Source organism: Sphaeramia orbicularis, chromosome 15 (genome assembly GCF_902148855.1).
Source record: "Sphaeramia orbicularis chromosome 15, fSphaOr1.1, whole genome shotgun sequence".
Taxonomy (NCBI): Eukaryota; Metazoa; Chordata; class Actinopteri; order Kurtiformes; family Apogonidae; genus Sphaeramia; species Sphaeramia orbicularis.
This window is the reverse complement of record NC_043971.1, coordinates 7925777-7944077: the sequence shown is the minus strand read 5'-3', so window position 1 is coordinate 7944077 and position 18301 is coordinate 7925777. Positions and strand designations below refer to the sequence as shown.

The window sequence follows — 18301 nt, the reverse complement described above, 5'->3', positions numbered from 1 at the left end:
TGTAACCCTTCTGGGGCCCACATGGACATGCTGGCTGGGTTGACATGCTTGATTTTATTCTTATTTCTTGTATTAGAAACATCAGTCAACAAAAACCACTCAGAAAACTCTCAAAAGTTGAACAAACTCTCACTTTATTTTCATTCGAGATAGTGCTGCTGCTATTTTTACCACTTCAGCAGTTTTTGCACCTGAAATAAGATGAAGCCTCCAAACTAAAAATAAATGTACAGTAAATCACACTCCGTGCTTGACTGTAAATGAAGTGTGGCTGATCTGGGAAGTCAAATTTACACTTTATTATGACACTTGTGTTTCCTAAGGTTTTTATATGTGACTTTGAGGAAGTTCCAGCTTCCCTTTGCTGGTGTCTCAATGCATGACAAGTTTAGATGTTTGAGAAAAATGCCACGAATTGCAACATTACTTATGGATGAAGGACAGACAGTGTGTGTTGGTTTAATGTGGTGACCTCCCTGGGTATGTACTTCTCCCTGTAGATTGTGACTGGCGTGTTGGAGCGTGACGGGTCAGACTATTATTGTACTTCCAAATACGAAGACCTGCTCAGCGGTTCCCCTGTTGAGACAGAAATGAACCTGCCATCCAGAGAGGAGTGTGAGGGGTGGGATCAGGCACAGGTAGCCTTCTTCATGTGCAAGGTGAGTCCATGAAATAACAAGATGCAGCAGAAGTCTTCACACCTGCTTTCACCTTATTCTGATCCTGCTTTTTTTTAATTCACATATATGAAGTCATTCACAGCAAAAACAACATTCTGTTTAACTATTAAAGACATTTCTTGCCTTTAAATCGTCAGAACAAGATGCCTGAATGTGTTACCACTGTTAACAGATTAAAAATCGACGGACAGAGACTCCTGGTGAGTTCCACTTTCACATTCACTTTCTTCACCTGAATTTCCCACATAATATTTTCTCTGTCCCTCGTATTGTTACATAACAACTAATCAGTTCAGGATTATATCTGGACTGTTGCTGTGCTCAGTTTGTTATTCTAATTACTCATACAGGGGGACAAATCCTCCCAAACAGTTGTTATTATTATTATTATTATTATTATTATTATTGTGACTACAGCATTAAAACAGCCCAGTAATTATGCCTTTCCCGGAGATATTACTGGCAGTTTCACTAAAAAAAAAAACCTAAAAAAAAAACTACTGGACTCCATTTCACAGAGGCAAGCATTTGTGCCATTTTCATTCTTATTCACAGATCTGAACCTTCAAGTTTTAAGAACATGGAAAGTAAGATTTTTACCGTAAATGTTCAGAGCTGCAACAATCCAAAATTGAAAAACCGAGGAGAGTTTACAGGATGTGAAACACAGTTAATGTCACCTCACGCGCTTGCATTACTTCCCAAACTCTCATTTTTTGTGTGTGTGTGTGTGTGTGTGTGTGTGTGGGTGTGTGTAATAGTTGCTCTCTCAATATAGAAGTGAGTAAATGGTTTCCCACTTCTGCTTTGATAACGTTCTGTCGTCACCTTGCTTTGTGTTAGCCGTCTGACGTTTCTGAGGCTGACGCACTGAAAACATGCCCCAAAAAAAAACAAAAAAAAACAAATCCTTGCTTAGTTGAGAGACTCAGGGCTGACAAAGCTGTGATCCCTATGTATTTAACCTAATGGTATCAGGGTGAGCATATTATGCACACTTTGCTGTTCATGTTATAAAAGGTCATATTATTTTTCACAATTTGTATGAGGTCAGAATTCAAAAGTTGTTCATTTTTGTTTGATTTTTACAATTACCGGTAGTTTAGTTTAATTTATTGTTTATTTCACAGGGACATTGTGCAGTCACAATTGCACTAGAGCACAGGTGTCAAACATGCGGTCCAGGGGCCAAATCCGGCCCACCAAAGGGTCCAATCTGGCCGGTAGGATGAATTTGTGAAATGCAAAAATTACACTTAAGATATTAATCAATAGTGTAAAAAAATCATTTTAAATTTCAGGTTCCATACATACACATACAAACCAATTAGATCTCAGTTGGGTCAGACCAGAAAAATACTGTCATGATAACCTATAAATAATGACAACTGCAGATTTTATCTTTGTTTTTTAGTGTAAAAACGTAAAATTACATGAAAATGTTTACATTAACAAATTATCGTTTTACAAAAAAATGTGAATAATCTGAAGAAATATGAACCACGTGAAATACCTTGACAAAAGTAAATGCAATTTTATCAATATTATACCTGTTACTAAATGTTTTGTGTATTTGTAATTGTAATGTAAGTTGTAATGCACATGTATAAATGATAAACTGATAAACTGAGGCAGAATACTGTTAAAACTACATTTGTTTTTCTTACGACATTTCAAGTTGTTCACGTTATTCAGATTTTTAAGGAAACGATGTAGATATAAACATTATCATAATGTAAGTTTACTTTTTTCACTGTCATTATTTTACTGGTCTGGCCCACTTGAGATCATATTGGGGTGAATGTGACCCCTGAACTAAAATGAGTTTGACACCCCTGCACTAGAGTGAGTCAAACTTTATTTGTATAGCACTTTTCATACATGTTACATGTAGCACAAAGTGTTTTACACCAAACCCTCCCCACTGTCCCGCAGTTACAAATAAAAATAAAAGTAACAGAGTAAAGCAATGTTAAAAAGTAAGAGTTTAATTAAAAGCTAAACTAAAAAGACAGGTTTTGAGTTTATTTAAAAAAAAAAAAAAAAAAATGAACACTCGCAGCAGACCTCAGGTCCTCAGGTCCTCAGGTAGACTGTTCTATAGTTTGGGGCCATAAAAGCAGAATGAGGCCTCACCATGAGTTTTAGCGTGGACTCTAGGAACAGTTCAAAGATTATTACCAAGAGGGCTCATATGTGAAAAGCAAATCAGAAAAATAAATATGGATAAGATCATTAAGAGTTTTAAAACCCAATAAAAGCACTTTAAAATTCATAATATAATTATAAAGCTTTAAATACAATAATAACAACGTAGTCTAAAAAAAATTGAATCTGTTCAAAGCATAAATAGTAAAAAAAAATAAATAAATACAGGGTGGGGAAGCAAAATTTACAATGAACATTTAGTTGTTTTTTTCTCAGCAGGCACTGCGTCAATTGTTTTGAAACCAAACATATATTGATGTCATAATCATACCTAACACTATTATCCATACCTTTTCAGAAACTTTTGCCCATATGAGTAATCAGGAAAGCAAACGTCAAAGAGTGTGTGATTTGTTGAATGCACTCGTCACACCAAAGGAGATTTCAAAAACAGTTGGAGTGTCCATAAAGACTGTTTATAATGGAAAGAAGAGAATGACTATGAGCAAAACTATTACGAGAAAGTCTGGAAGATACTATTAAAGAAGAATGGGAGAAGTTGTCACCCCAATATTTGAGGAACACTTGCGCAAGTTTCAGGAAGCGTGTGAAGGCAGTTATTGAGAAAGAAGGAGGACACATAGAATAAAAACATTTTCTATTATGTCAATTTTCTTGTGGCAAATAAATTCTCATGACTTTCAATAAACTAATTGGTCATACACTGTCTTTCAATCCCTGCCTCAAAATATTGTAAATTTTGCTTCCCCACCCTGTAGTATTAAAAGGGCCTACTGTAGTTATAGCAGCAACTTTAAGAAGATCAAGCCCTGAGTGTAATTTATAGGGCCAAAAGAAATGAGCTAAGGCACCTAATTATGGTTACAGTTTTGTGTTGATTTTAGCCAAAGTTTAAGTTGTTTTTGAAACACTGCAAAACTGTCAGACTCTCTGATATCACTGGGAAGGGAATTTCACTTCCCCACCACTTTTACAGAAAAGGCTGATTTCCCAAAAGTTGTTCTCTTAAACTTTGGTACCCAGTCTCCTCTAGAGGATGCTCTGGTTCTCATCACACAGTTGTACCACTGTCAGATGAGTTCAGGCACACTCTAAGAGGAGGGGTGGGGTGCAAGCCTATGAATAAGTTTAAAAATTAGGCATAAATCTGAGTAGAGGAGGTAGTTTTCAAAGTTAAGAATGTTGTGGTGATACTCCCTTGGTTTTTTATCTAATGTTTTTCAAATCTGTTTGTACAGATAATATACTAGTTTGAGGATGGTCACCCCTGCTTGGGACCAAGTTGTTATGTCATATGACAAGTGAGGAAGTATCATGGAATGTAGGAAAAGTTTAGCGGCAGACGTGGATATTTGATGCCTGATGTTCCTACAATTATTCAAATTGAGCTTTACCTTTGTTACCTCTGCCAGGAAGTATTGTGATCACTTTGCTTTGTGTGCGTATTTGTTTGTTTGTGTGCATGTTTGTTTGTTTGTTTGTTTGTTTGTTAGCAAGATAACTCAAAAAGCCATGGATGGATTTTCATGAAATTTTCAGGAAATGTTGATACTGGCACAAGGAAGAAATGAATAAATTTTGGTGGTGATCGGGGGGGGGGGGGGGGGGGGGGGGGGGGGGCAGATCTGTCTTGGCGGAGGTCTGCGCTCTCCGAGTGCTTTTCTTGTTATCATTGTGCAGACATGTTTTTTAAAGGACAAATTACTGTCCATAATGACGCCCAAGTATTTAACCCTTTCATGCATAGTGGTCACTCCAGTGGACAGTTTTTCTCCAGCTGTTCTCTTGTTTATTCATGGGTTTTGTTGTTTTAGTTCCATATCAGCCAACACAGTGGACGCTTATGCACCATCCATTAAACTGACATTCATACCATTACTGTAACTTTCCTGTTCTTAATTAACCTGATCTGACTGCAGTAACATGTTAGAGTGTAAATCAATTGCTAATTATTATTAGACTGTAATTAATAGTTTTGTTTTGTTTGGGTTTTTTTTTTTTTTACACAAAATGCTTTTTTTTTTTTTTTTTTTTTTGCATATTATCTCCATGAAGTGAGTAATAACTAGTATTAGAGTATGTTAATATGTGAGAAAACATCAGATTAGCTGCATTAAAAATGTTCTTATTCCATAGTTTTCTCACAGTTTATCACTTTCTGATATTGTTACACCCCGGCTAGGGGACCCTAGGGTGCAACATGAAGATTCTGATCACTTTTCCTCACTCCCAAGCCACAGAGAAAAAAACCCGGGACACGGGTTGTGCAAGTTTAACAAAAAAAGGTGATTTATTTTACAGGGTGCAGCATAAGGATATTGAGAACTAGACAAAAAGCAACTGAAACTTCGGGGTGGGCTCTGGCCAAAACAACAAACAAAACGGCACTGAGAAATTAGGCTGACCTGCAAAATAAAAGAAACCAAAACACAAGGTCTAACCTTCCTACCAAAAACAGGAGAAAATGAGATAAAACAACAGGGCAGCCCACCCCTACTTCTGTCAGGAACGCTGGTGGAATGGAGGCGGGGTTGGGAGTAGAGGAAGAGCGAACGGGGGTCTGGCCCAGCTCCGCAGTCTTTAAAGGTCCGCCTCCCGTTGCTGCTCCAATCACAGGGGAGACATCTGGCTCAGCACCTGTAACATATAATCCACTCACACCAGACAAAAGTGGACACACCCACAGAATAACACTATGACCCACCTATGGGTCGTAACAATATTGCGTTTTAAATACATGTTTCTTTGCTTCAAAAAATTAAACACATGGTGTCCAGCTGAGTGGACATTTTTGTAACTCCGTGAAAAACAGGTTCATTAAAAATTTTTCCATCACATTGTTTTTTTTTTCATGCCTAAAGAGGGATAAAAACACTCAGGAAAAAAATCTTGATGAAGGTTGACATAATTAATGCATGAAAGAGTTAAAGTTCTTCACAGCTTTTTTATAAATCTCCAACTCCTAAATGTCTGGGTCGTCTGTTTTAGTAGTTTTGGATGTAAAATATATGCAAACTGTTTTACATACATGGAGAGTTAAACATGGTTTTGTAAGCCAACCAGACACCTTCCACATGGCATCTGTTAGCTTAGCTGCAACTTGCTCCTTAGATCTTTAGATCTAGCATGTAACATTTGACCTACCACAAAAATAATAATTCTTATTAACCAATGTTCCCATTAATCATTGGCATATGCCAGAATGAAAAAATAAAAGAAGTAAAAGTAAAATTTTTATATAGAATATTGCAAAAAACAAACATGTTTTTTGGGTTTTATACATCAAAAAATATGGTTTGTTTATATTGTAAACATGGACTTTAAGGGGTTAAAAAATATACCAATTATTAGTATTTAGTATTTTTGGTATTTGTTATTTTTGTTGGCAGTTCAAGTTGCTAAAAACACAAATGGTATGAAAAAAATGTTGACATTACTACGGCACTGCGCAGATTACGTCCGGAGAGTTCAAGAAAGTATTATTAAATCTGATTCAGTTATGAGGGGAATACTATTTGAAGAGGATTTAATGCACTGAAGTAACCGACACATGACTTTATGACTTTTTTATATGTACTACTTTAAAGATCACAGAACTTCTTTCATGTTGGCCTCAAAAAGCCTTAATCCATGTATATGCATCTTTTTAACAGCCGCTTAAAAACAAACAAGATCAACACTCTGCTTTTCTATTCATTATTCACTGACCCTGAGATGATTCCATTTTAGCTGAGATGTTGCGTCTCTGCTCGAATATGTGTTCAATGTGGATTTACACCAGTCAGAATGATTAATGTTTCAGAGACGGGGCTTTGGCGTCTATATGTAGATCTGGACTTGATAACACATACAGTATGGGTGTTGATGGATGGCTCGGGTAAAACCGTACTGGTGTCGAACGAGTGGAAATTTCACCACGAATGCACAGTTGGAAACAAAACCGGCTTCAACAGTGGAAACCTGATAAACATTACAATTATACACTATCTGATGGCGTCTTCACACTGTTTTGTTGTGGTATTGAATGACACTTTACAATATTACGCTAAGTAAAGGCTAATGTGGAATAAATTCTCCACTATCTGATAAAATTAACAAAAAAGTTGCTCTTTAGAACCAAAAAAGGAGCATCATATTTGTAGGATGTATGAACATTTGTAAAGTGTAGTCCTATTCATATGAGACTAGTACAGAAATTAAACCTGAACCAGTGAAGTCTGTTCTTTTACTAAAATTTAATGACTTTATTCCTTGGTTCTGATGAGTTTAAACACTTATAAATAGGTGTTGAAAGGCAGAAAAAATGTGTCTTACTGTACACAGTAAATTTGCCAGTGTAAAAAATGCAGTGTCAAAGCATTTTAATTCTTTCGGAGTTATTCCAACAATGGACAGAGTAAAATTTAACAAGATAACTTCCGGTGTTGGTGAAAATAATTGGAGTTAACAGAGGTTTTACACTGTCAGTGTCATATATTCAGAGTTAAAGTAAATCGATTCTCTCAAAGTTAATTCAACACCGATAAGACCAAGATACCTTTCAGTGTTAAAAAATAATGACTCTGAAAAGCCCCGCCCACCAACCTCCGCGTTCAAACTGAGTGAGAAGTTGGACTGTGGCATCGCCATCTTCCTCACATCGAAAAACTGCGTTTGTAATTTTGTGTAAATAAACTCTTGCTTTTGTTATTTCATCCATGCAGAATCTGTGTGCAAGAATAAAGATACGTCGTTATTGTCAGTGTTGGGTACGTGTTTTCAAATACCGAATTTCAAGTGGATAACGTGATATCGGGTCGGTGGCTTTCATTTTACATGTCATTTTATGTTTACTTTTAATTACAGTATTTCATTTTTACTTGGAATACACTGGGAACAGAAATAATATTATCTTTGTTTGGCCCCTGCAGACACTGGGACTATAGTACATCATATGTAACACTGGTAGGAGGCAGTTAAAAATCAACACTCTTTGGAGTAATTTATTTATCAACATGTAGTGTTAAGTAGGTGTAACACTGGAAAAGTTATTTCTTAACACTTAACTCTTCAGTGTTGAATGTGAATCACACTATGTGTGTTACTTCTCACATAGTGTAAAACTTGATTGACACTAATTAGTGTAGTGTAAAATATTAACTCTTACTGGAGTAAAGTTGACTCTGGAAATGTAACTCTATATTCAGTGTAAATTTTACACTTTGTAGATAGGGACCATATGTTCACTGAGGTAGTGTTAAAATTAACTCTTTAAGTGTTATATAAACACTGGCGATTTTACTGTGTAGCTGTCATCATGTCATCTGTAAGATTTTAGTTTTTTCAGTGAACATCCATGTTATATAGTGACATTAGCCTCTTGGATTTCTACCTGAAAGACTTGAAAATTTTTGATATATCATAATAATCAGCACAGCCTCCATTAAATGATTGCCTTGATTGGAAAAAGCATGATGCATTTTATCAGATACATTATTTATTTATTTTTTATTTTTTTATTTTTATTTTTTTCACGGAATGTCCTTTGTTTGGTTTTGTTTGTCTTTTTCTTTTTTTTTTTTTTCTTTTTTTTTAATCTGTGAAACTCTTGTCACCTACAGAGGACAAAAATTAACTGTTGGGTCTCAGGATATTATAGACACTGCACCTGAACGCACCATATAAGCATGTGTGAAGAACTCTGAGATACAGCGCAGAAGACGGTCCATAGTAGAAAGATAGTTGAAATGTGTAACTCCACACATAGAATGAAGTAGAAAGTAAGATTTAAGAAGCATTAATCAATTGTAACTGGTTTTGACCATATTAATCAATGTCCTCACTGATGGGAAAGAGGTTGCATCGTGTTGTCTCGGCTAAATGCTAATAATTACCTCTGCCAAGGAGGTTATGTTTTTGCCAGGGTTTTTTTGTTTGTTTGTTTGTTTGTTTGTTTGTCTGTCCGTTAGTGTGCAACATAACTCAAAAAGTTATGGACAGATTTTGATGAAATTTTCAGGGTTTGTTGGAAATGGGCCCCCCTGTGGGCCCCCCCACCCCCGATCACCACCAAAATTTAATCATTTCTTCCTTATCCCATTTCCAACAAACTCTGAAAATTTCATCAAAATCTGTCCATAACTTTTTGAGTTATGTTGCACACTAACGGACTGACAAACAGACAAACAAACAAACAAACAAACCCTGGCAAAAACATAACCTCCTTGGCGGAGGTAATAATAAAAAATAACTAGAAGCACTCGGAGAGCGCAGACCTCCGCCAAGGCTGATCAGTGGCCCCCCCCCCCGTGGGCCCCCCCACCCCCGATCACCACCAAAATTTAATAATTTCTTCCTTATCCCATTTCCAACAAACCCTGAAAATTTCATTAAAATCTGTCCATAACTTTTTGAGTTATGTTGAACACTAACGGACAGACAAACAAACAAACAAACAAACAAACAAACAAACAAACCCTGGCAAAAACATAACCATCCTTGGTGGAGGTAATAAGCTCAAAGATAATGGATTTATAGCATTAACCTTTAAAGACCCAAACAGCCACTGGTAACAAAAACATCTACTGATATAGAATATTTAATACCTGATGATCCACTAATCCTATCAATACATGTAAATAATTGGTGTAAAATACAGGTTGTCATCTTTTCATGGTCATCAGATATGACCCATTTGGACGTTCAGAGACTCCATAGTTACCATGGAAACACTGTCATCTACTACAACATTGATTCACCAGTAAACAGACACTTGCTTTATATTCAGTTAATGATTTTTTTTTTTTTTTTGCTAAAAATATCACTTTTTCTTCAGTTTTGTCTATTTTTATATAATAACCTTTGAATTTACTCTGTTTAATGAACATGTACATGATCAGTAAATTAAATGTAGGAAAATACATGATTTTCATTGTAATATACAGAAGGAAATATAAAAAAAAAAATGGTTAAATAGAGAGAAAAATTCATTTGGGAAGTGACATAAAAGTAACACTGGGTCTTTACGGGTTAACTGGGGAATTCACCTTTTTACATATTGCAGTAGTCATCGGACCGTATCCAAACCAAGCCAAAACTTCCCATCCGACCCGCTGAATATTAAATATAACACTAAAGCCTGTTTTCGAAGGCGTTAAGAGCATTATATGACTTAATTGTGACTAAATAAGTCAATACAAGTGTTAATATGCATAAGAAATATTGTCAAGTATCTAAAAATCTGTGAAAATCCAAAGCCGTTGTCTGAGTCTGTTGTGAACCTGTTGACTCAGCTACTTTTCTGTGTAAAATTCTGCATCCATAAATAGACAGAAAAATTAATTTGGGAGCTGCCATAGAAGTAGTACTGAGTCTGTATGTTGTCAATAAATCAGTGGTTCCCAACCTTTTTTGGCTCATGAGCCCATTTTAACATCACAAATTTCTGGTGACCCCAGACATTAAAAATGGAGACATTTGTCTTTTTTCTAAAATCAATTTGTTTTTGATGATGTAATAGTTTGCTATACTATGTTGCAAATAAATATTAAATTTAGATGACGTTTAGTCTATATAATGTATATTATTATGGACGGAGGCAGAAAAGCCAGGTGTAGATTACTGCACAAAGGGAGAATTTGATTTTCCTTGGTCAGGATATGTACAGTCAGTCCAGCTTGGATTTACAAGGCTGACAATTAATACTGAACAAACAAGAACTCAAACTATGAATTATGAAAGAGCTGCAGCATCTGAAACTGACCACAGTGAACATTTGACAGATAAACAGAACCACAGTGCTGCAGTTTCAGCTTCAGTTTGTCATGTCTGTTATGGATCGGTATTGTCTCCCTCAACTCACCATATATTTTTTATTTATAAGGTTTTTTTTTTTTTTTTTTTTTATTTAATTGACACTTTTTATTTATAAGCATTTTAACCCTTTCATGCATAGTGGTCACTACAGTGGACAGCTGTTCAAAGCTGTTCTCTTATATATTTATGGATTTTGTTGTTTTAGTTCCATATCAGCCAACACAGTGGATATGCTTATGCATCATCCCATACACTGTAATTCACACCATTACTATAAATTTGCTGATCTAGATAAACCTGATCTGCAGAAACATGTTTGAGTGTAAAAAAAAAAAAAAAAAAAAAAAAAAAAAGCTAATTGTTAGTAGACTGTGATTAACTATTTTGTTTTTTAAACAAAGTTTTTTTTTTTTTTTTTGGTTTTTTTTTTGCAAACTATCTCCATGCGGGTATGTTAAAATGTGAAAAAATATCAGATTAGCAGCATTAAAATTTTTTTTTATTTCATAGTTTTCATGCAGTATATCAGTAAATACATATTTCTTTGCTTCTTCAGCTGAGTGGACATTTTTGCAACTCCATGAAAAATAGGCTCATAAAAATTTTCCTTTTTTTCATGCCTAAAGAGGAATAAAATCACTCAGGAAAAATATCTTGATTAAGGTTCTCATAATTAATGCATGAAAGGGTTAATTTTACAAAACAAGAAAGTGAGGTTGAGGGATGACAATTATAACACAAACATGCATACAACTATTTTTAATTTTTTATTTTTATCAATATCACTGGTCTACAATTTTTTAGAAATGATTTGCTTCAGAGATTAAATGTGCTAAATGTTACGTATTTTAATAAGATTAATTGGAAAATAAATGACAAAAGTGTCAAATAAATATAGTTTTTTCTTTTGTTCAGACAAGGAATAGTTTTTACTTTTTAGATGTTACCTGCTTGACAGTTTCAGAGGCGTGCCGGCGGAGGAGGCACGGTCGGCTCGACGGGCTCTAATTGGTCCGTCGAGCCGACCAGCTGATAAATGACACGTCAGCAACACGTCGGATGACGCTTCTGAGGAAGACTGGAGTCACAGTCGAAACTGTCAAGCAGGTAACATCTAAAAACTAAAAACTATTCCTTGTCTGAACAAAAGAAAAAACTATATTTACATAAACAGAAGACAAAATGAACGTGTTTAGCCTGACAAAAGTGCCAGTTTGCTGATGTTTTCAAGGCATATGATTAAGTGTTATTACACATATATATTGGTTTATGTACATTTATATAAAAGTTTTATAAATCTTCCACTAAATAGAACCTGTGAAGTGAATATATTCTAATGTGCAGACAGTGTTTTGAAGTAGATCTTGTTGCTCTGAGACAAATATTCCTTTTGAGTCAAACCCATTCTCTCCTTAATTCTTGAATTTCACATTTTGACCCAAGGCTGTATCTTGGAAAGTTCAGCCAACCAGAATTTTTGACTTGATTTTTCTTTATCAGTGACTCTCATGTGGTAAAATTTCATTACTTTTATTCTGGAAGCATTTTCCTTGTGGACCAGTGTTATTAGAAATTTCAGGCAACCCCATTTGAATTCCAGGCGACCCCACATGCGGTCCTGAACCCAAGGTTGAAAAACACTGCAATAAATGAACCCAAATCATTTCACTCTTCCTTGTTTTTGGGTTTACTCACTACAGGAATATCAGGCTATGTATCCTTAACACCAGAGCACACTTTTTTCTCCTCACATTTTATGAACTAAGTGTAAATTTAGCCCAAATCTGAGTCTGAATAATTCCTTGGTCAGGATATGTACAGTCAGTCCAGCTTGGATTTACAAGGAGGACAATTAATACTGAACAAACAAGAACTCAAACTATGAATTATGAAAGAGCTGCAGCATCTGAAACTGACCACAATGAACATTTGACAGATAAACAGAACCACAGTGCTTCAGTTTCAGACTCACAGTTTGTCATGTCTGTTATGGATTAGTATTGTCTCTCTCAACTCACCATATATTTTTTATTTATAAGGTTTTTTTGGTTTTGTTTTATTTATTTATTTATTTGAAACTTTTTATTTATAAGCATTTTAATTTTACAAAACAAGAAAGTGAGGTTGAGGGATGACAATTATAACACAAACATGCATACAACTATTTTTATTTTTTATTTTTATCAATTACACTGGTCTACAATTTTTTTTAGAAATGATTTGCTTCAGAGATTAAATGTGCTAAATGTTACATATTTTAATAAGATTAATTGGAAAATAAATGACAAAAGTGCCAGTTTGCTGATGTTTTCAAGGTATATGATAAAGTGTTATTACACATATATATTGGTTTATGTACATTTATATAATAGTTTTCTAAAGCTTCCACTAAATAGAACCTGTAAAGTGAATGTATTCGAATGTGCAGACAGTGTTTTGAAGTAGATCTTGTTGCTCTGAGACAAATATTCCTTTTGAGTCAAACCCATTCTCTCGTTAATTCTTGAATTTCACATTTTGACCCAAGGCTGTATCTTGGAAAGTTCAGCCAACCAGCATTTTTGACTTGATTTTTCTTTATCAGTGACTCTCATGTGGTAAAATTTCATTACTTTTATTCTGGAAGCATTTTCCTTGTGGACCAGTGTTACTTGAAATTTCAGGCAACCCCATTTGAATTCCAGGTGACCCCACATGCGGTCCTGAACCTAAGGTTGAAAAACACCGCAATAAATGAACCCAAATCATTTCACTCTTCCTCGTTTTTGGGTTTACTCACTACAGGAATATCAAGCTATGTATCCTAAATACCAGAGCACACTTTTTTCTCCTCACATTTTATGAACTAAGTGTAAATTTAGCCCAAATCTCAGTCTGAAAAACCCATAGCATGAGTATGAAAAATGCCTCAAAGTCTGTCAGAGACAGAGACGGAGGTGAGCGGTGTCTGAAACGTTCAGGATGTGAGTCAGGACTAGTTCCAAGAATCACATGACACATACGCAGAACCGCAAGGGGTTCTGAAAGGGTTAGTTTTGGTTTTTGTACTGTTTTAGCACCCGAGAAAGGCCCTGCTAAAAATATCAATATCTGTTTACGTGAGCACTATATTTGGATTGTTTTCACCTTTTTTTTTCCTGCTGTATACAGTCCTTCCCCACTGGGAACTGAAGCCCTGAAGCCTCTGAAACCTACCAGAGTTTCCCAGCAAAAAGAGCAATTCAGCATCCTGTGTTGTTGTGTCACTGTGGTGTTTTAATACGTTATTTCACATTCAGACCATCAAATTAACTGAGGGATGCAGCATTTTACACAGAAAAGTAGCTGAGCCAAGAGGTTCACAACAGACTCAGACAACGGCTTTGGATTTTTTTGTGGGTTTTTAGATACAGTTTTTTTTTACACACATATCTTTATTAAAGTTTTAACACATGACATATGTTTTCTGACATAGATTGGTAACATTGTACGGGTCTCTTCTGAGCATAAACTCCCAGAACCACAAGCCACAAGCCCCCCCCACCCAGACCACCTCTGAATTAAGTAACTAACCAGAATCAGTTTATTTGCCGTTTTTAGGGAAAACTGGATTGGAAAACGAGTTGCAAGAGCTCAGCATAAAAAAAATAAAAAACACATGAAAGACAGTGACAAGGTACAAAAAAAAAACAATGGAAAAATTACATGATTAAGAGTAATAAAAAAAACAGGTGCCCCCATAGATTAACTGACATTCACTTGGACAAAGTGCATGAATATAAAGTGCGTTATTAATAATTGGCTAAAATTTACTTAGGGGGTCAAATGAGTGGCCATTTTTGTCAAAAAAAAAAAAAAGTTGTAAGAAATGCATAGAACTGTGTTGAAATAATGCTAATCCATTTGTGCACAGACTACTGATGTTATTTGACAGTGGAAGCTCTATTTTCAGAAATATTGGATTTTGAATAGCACGTGTATGTGAAAACTTTTGCTGGTGGACGGACGTAACATTACCCATGATGCTCTGGTCAGTACCAGTACTTTATTAGTAATAAACTTATAGACTTACTATTGCTAATTCTCCTCTTATTCATAAATGTTAGTATTGTGGATCTAAAACAATAACAGCTGACACAAAAACACAAAACGTGGCAGTGGACGGATGTGACATGGTTGTTCCAGATCCCATCATACTGATGCTCAGCAGCCATGTCACTGTTTACACTAATGATCCCTGTGCAAAAACTAGTATCATAATTATTTATTGTATAGTTTATCATCAGACTAAAGAGTAAATAACAATATAGAATTGTTATTTCTTTATAAAAATGCTTATTATTAGAAAACTGTTGATTTAAAAAGTGACGTGTGACATTCTTAATGTATGTATCGGCGTAACATAAGCAGGATGGATCAGCACCATACTCCATATTGCAACCTGTAAAAATAAAACATGATATGTAGGATAGAATCTGGTAAGAAAAATTGGGGAATCTAAAAGAATAGAATATTTGTTTTTCAGGAAAATTCAGTTCAAATATAACTTGGCCATTTGTGACATGAAAATATAGCATTACTTGTGATGAAACTGGACATTTTTGAGCTGAAAACATAGTTCATATGACCATCAACATGTTGCAATAAAACTGAAATCCTGTAAATTTGCATAACTTGCATTTACCAACACAAAGTTCCTTTGGGGATTCACTTATATGGATTTCTTATGCACAAAGACATAAATAAGACCTCTAAGCAAATTTAAGCCGATACACAAATACAAAAATGATGTCTCTCTCGGTTCCACATTTTATACAGGTGTCTGGGATATTGGGGTTGAATGCGTTAAGTTTTTCAGGAGTTATATAAGTTCTCCTAAGCCACATATATTAAATTAATTTAAATCTACTCTCAGTGGATATTGTTAGCACCTGGGAATAAGCTTTCTCCCATTCCTGCTCAGTAATATCTGTTTGGAGGTCTTCTATCCATGCGAATCTTTTACAATTTGAGGACAGTTTTTAGATAGTTGATCATATTTTGTATGCATATTAACGCTTGTATTGACATATTTTAGTCACAATTAAGTTATATAATGCTCTTAACACCTTAAAAAACACGTTTTAGTGTTATATTTAATACTCAGCTTGTCAGATGGGAAGTTTTGGCCGGCCAGATATGGTTGATGACCTCTGCAATATGTAAAAAGGTGAATTCCCCAACTAACCCGTGAAGACCCAGTGCTACTTTTATGTCACTTCCTAAATGATTTTTTCTATTTAACCATTTTTAAGTAATTTATCACCATTTATTATAATATTATCCTCTGTATTTTCCATGTTTTCAGTGGAAATCAGGTATTTTCCTATATTTAAATCACTGATCATGTAAATGTTGATGAAAGCTCAGATTAAAGTTGAGGGTTATTATACCAGAAACAAAAAACTGAAGAAAAAGGGACTTTTTCAGCAAACATATCAATAACTGAACGTAAAAACAAGCATTTCCATCCACTGTCATTGATCCAACTCCATGGGTTTAGTGGTGAATCAATGTTGTAGAAGATGACGGTGTTTCCACGGTAACTACGAAGCCTCCGAACATCCAAATGGGTCATATCTGATGACCATGAAAAGATGACAAACTGTATTTTACACCAATTATTTACCTGTATTGATAGGATTAGTGGTTCAGAAGTCATGAAACATTTTAGATCAGTAGATGGTTTTGGTCAACGGTGGCTGTTTGGGTCTTTATGGGTTAATAATGTACAGTAAAGAGTAGGTTATTGTAGAAAAAAGTGGACTGTTTTTGTCCCTTATTCTCATTTGAGCAGAGTGTGAAATGAAATGGTAATAATATTTAACCCCTAAAGACCCAAACATACACCATCCACCAAAATAATCTATTAATCTGAAATGTTTAATAACTGTTGATCCACTAATCCTATCAATACATTGAAATAATTCAGGTAAAATACAGTTTGTCATCCTTTCATAGTCATCAGGTATGACCCATTTGGATGTTCAGAGGCTCCGTAGTTACCGTGGAAACACCATCATCTTCTACAGCACTGATTCACCAGTAAAACCCATGGAGTTGGATCAATGACAGTGGATGGGGAGGCTCATTTTTATATTCAGTTAGTGATATATTTTGCTAAAACAAGTCATTTTTTTCTTCAGTTTTCTCTGTTTTCGATATAACCTTCAATTTTAACCCTTTCATGCATGAATTATGACAACCTTAATCAAGATTTTTTTCGTGAGTGTTTTTATTCCTCTTTAGGCATGAAAAAAATAATGTGATTGAATTTGTTTTGGTTTTTTTTATGAATCTATTTTTCATGGAGTTACAAAAATGTTCACTCAGCTGGACACCTTGTGTTTAATTTTTGAAGCAAAAAAACCATGCATTTACTGTCATACTGTGTGAAAATGATGAAATAAACATTTTTTTTAACCCTTTCATGCATAAGTCACTCCAGTGGACAGTTCTTCTCCAGCTGTTCTCTTGTAAATTAATGGGTTTAGTTGTTTTAGTTCCATATCAGCCAACACAGTGGACACTTACGCATCATCTCATATCCTGACATTCATACCATTACTGTAACTTTGCTGTTCTTGATAAACCTGCTCTGCACTAACATGTTTGAGTGTAAATCAACTGTTCTTTGTTAGACAAGAAGGGTTTTTTTTGCACATTATCTCGATGAAGTGAGGAATTAATAGCATTAGAATATGTTAAAATGTGAGAAGACAGATTAGCAGCATTAAACATGTTTTTATTTCATTGTTTTCATATCCCTCTCTGACATTGGGTTTTAAACACATGTTTCTTTACTTCAAAAATTAAATGCATGGATATTTTTGTAACTCCACAGAAAAAAAAAATGGATTGGATTGTTTTTTTCATGCCTAAGGAGGAATAAAAACACTGAAGAAAAAAAATCTCGACTAAGGTTCTCACAATTAATACATGAAAGGGTTAATGTTGCTAATCTGATGTTTTCTCACATTTTAATATACTATAATAGTAGTTATTACTCACTCAAATAATATGCAAAAAACAACAACTTAAAAAAAAAAAAAAACAACAACTGTTAATTACAGTCTAATAACAACTGGCAATTGATTTACACTCAAATATGTTGCTGGAGGTCAGGTTTATCAAGAACAGGAATGTTACAGTCACGGTATGAATTGCAGTGTATTATGGGATGGTGTATAAGTGTCCACTGTGTTGGTTGATATGCAAGTAAAACAACAAAATCCATGAATATACAAGAGAACAGCTGGAGAATAACTGTTCCCTGGAGTGACCACTGTGCATGAAAGGGTTAATCTGAGCTTTTATGAACATGATCAGCAAATTAAATATACAAAAATACGTGATTTAGGAAAGCTTAAATATAGAGGAAACATTCATTTGGGAACTGCCACAAAAGTAGCACTGGTTCTTTATGGGTTAATTTGCAGTATTACAGATGTTTTTATGTGTTTTTTTTTTTTTTTTTTTAAGTTGTAACTGTAAGAACATTCGTCTGTTTCTTATTTTGTACTGATGGAAAGTTTCTGTAGATGGCACTCAACCTCTTCAGTTCTAACCATTGTTCCTTTCCAGTTCCTCTGCTATTTTTGACAAACAGCCTGCCGTTGCCTCTGGCTGTGACCTGC

General features: G+C 34.9%; 1 protein-coding gene across 1 annotated transcript in view; it reads left to right on the top strand.

Annotated features, from left to right (window-relative positions):
* The first annotated feature begins 451 nt into the window (after nt 1-451).
* The window catches only part of blnk (B cell linker), an 84459-nt gene continuing 66609 nt past the window's right edge, over nt 452-18301 (top strand). The window contains exons 1-2 of the mRNA XM_030156710.1: nt 452-662; nt 821-883. Of these exons, the coding sequence (XP_030012570.1) occupies nt 594-662; nt 821-883 (132 nt within the window). The 5' untranslated portion in view covers nt 452-593. The remainder of the gene's footprint in view (nt 663-820; nt 884-18301) is intronic.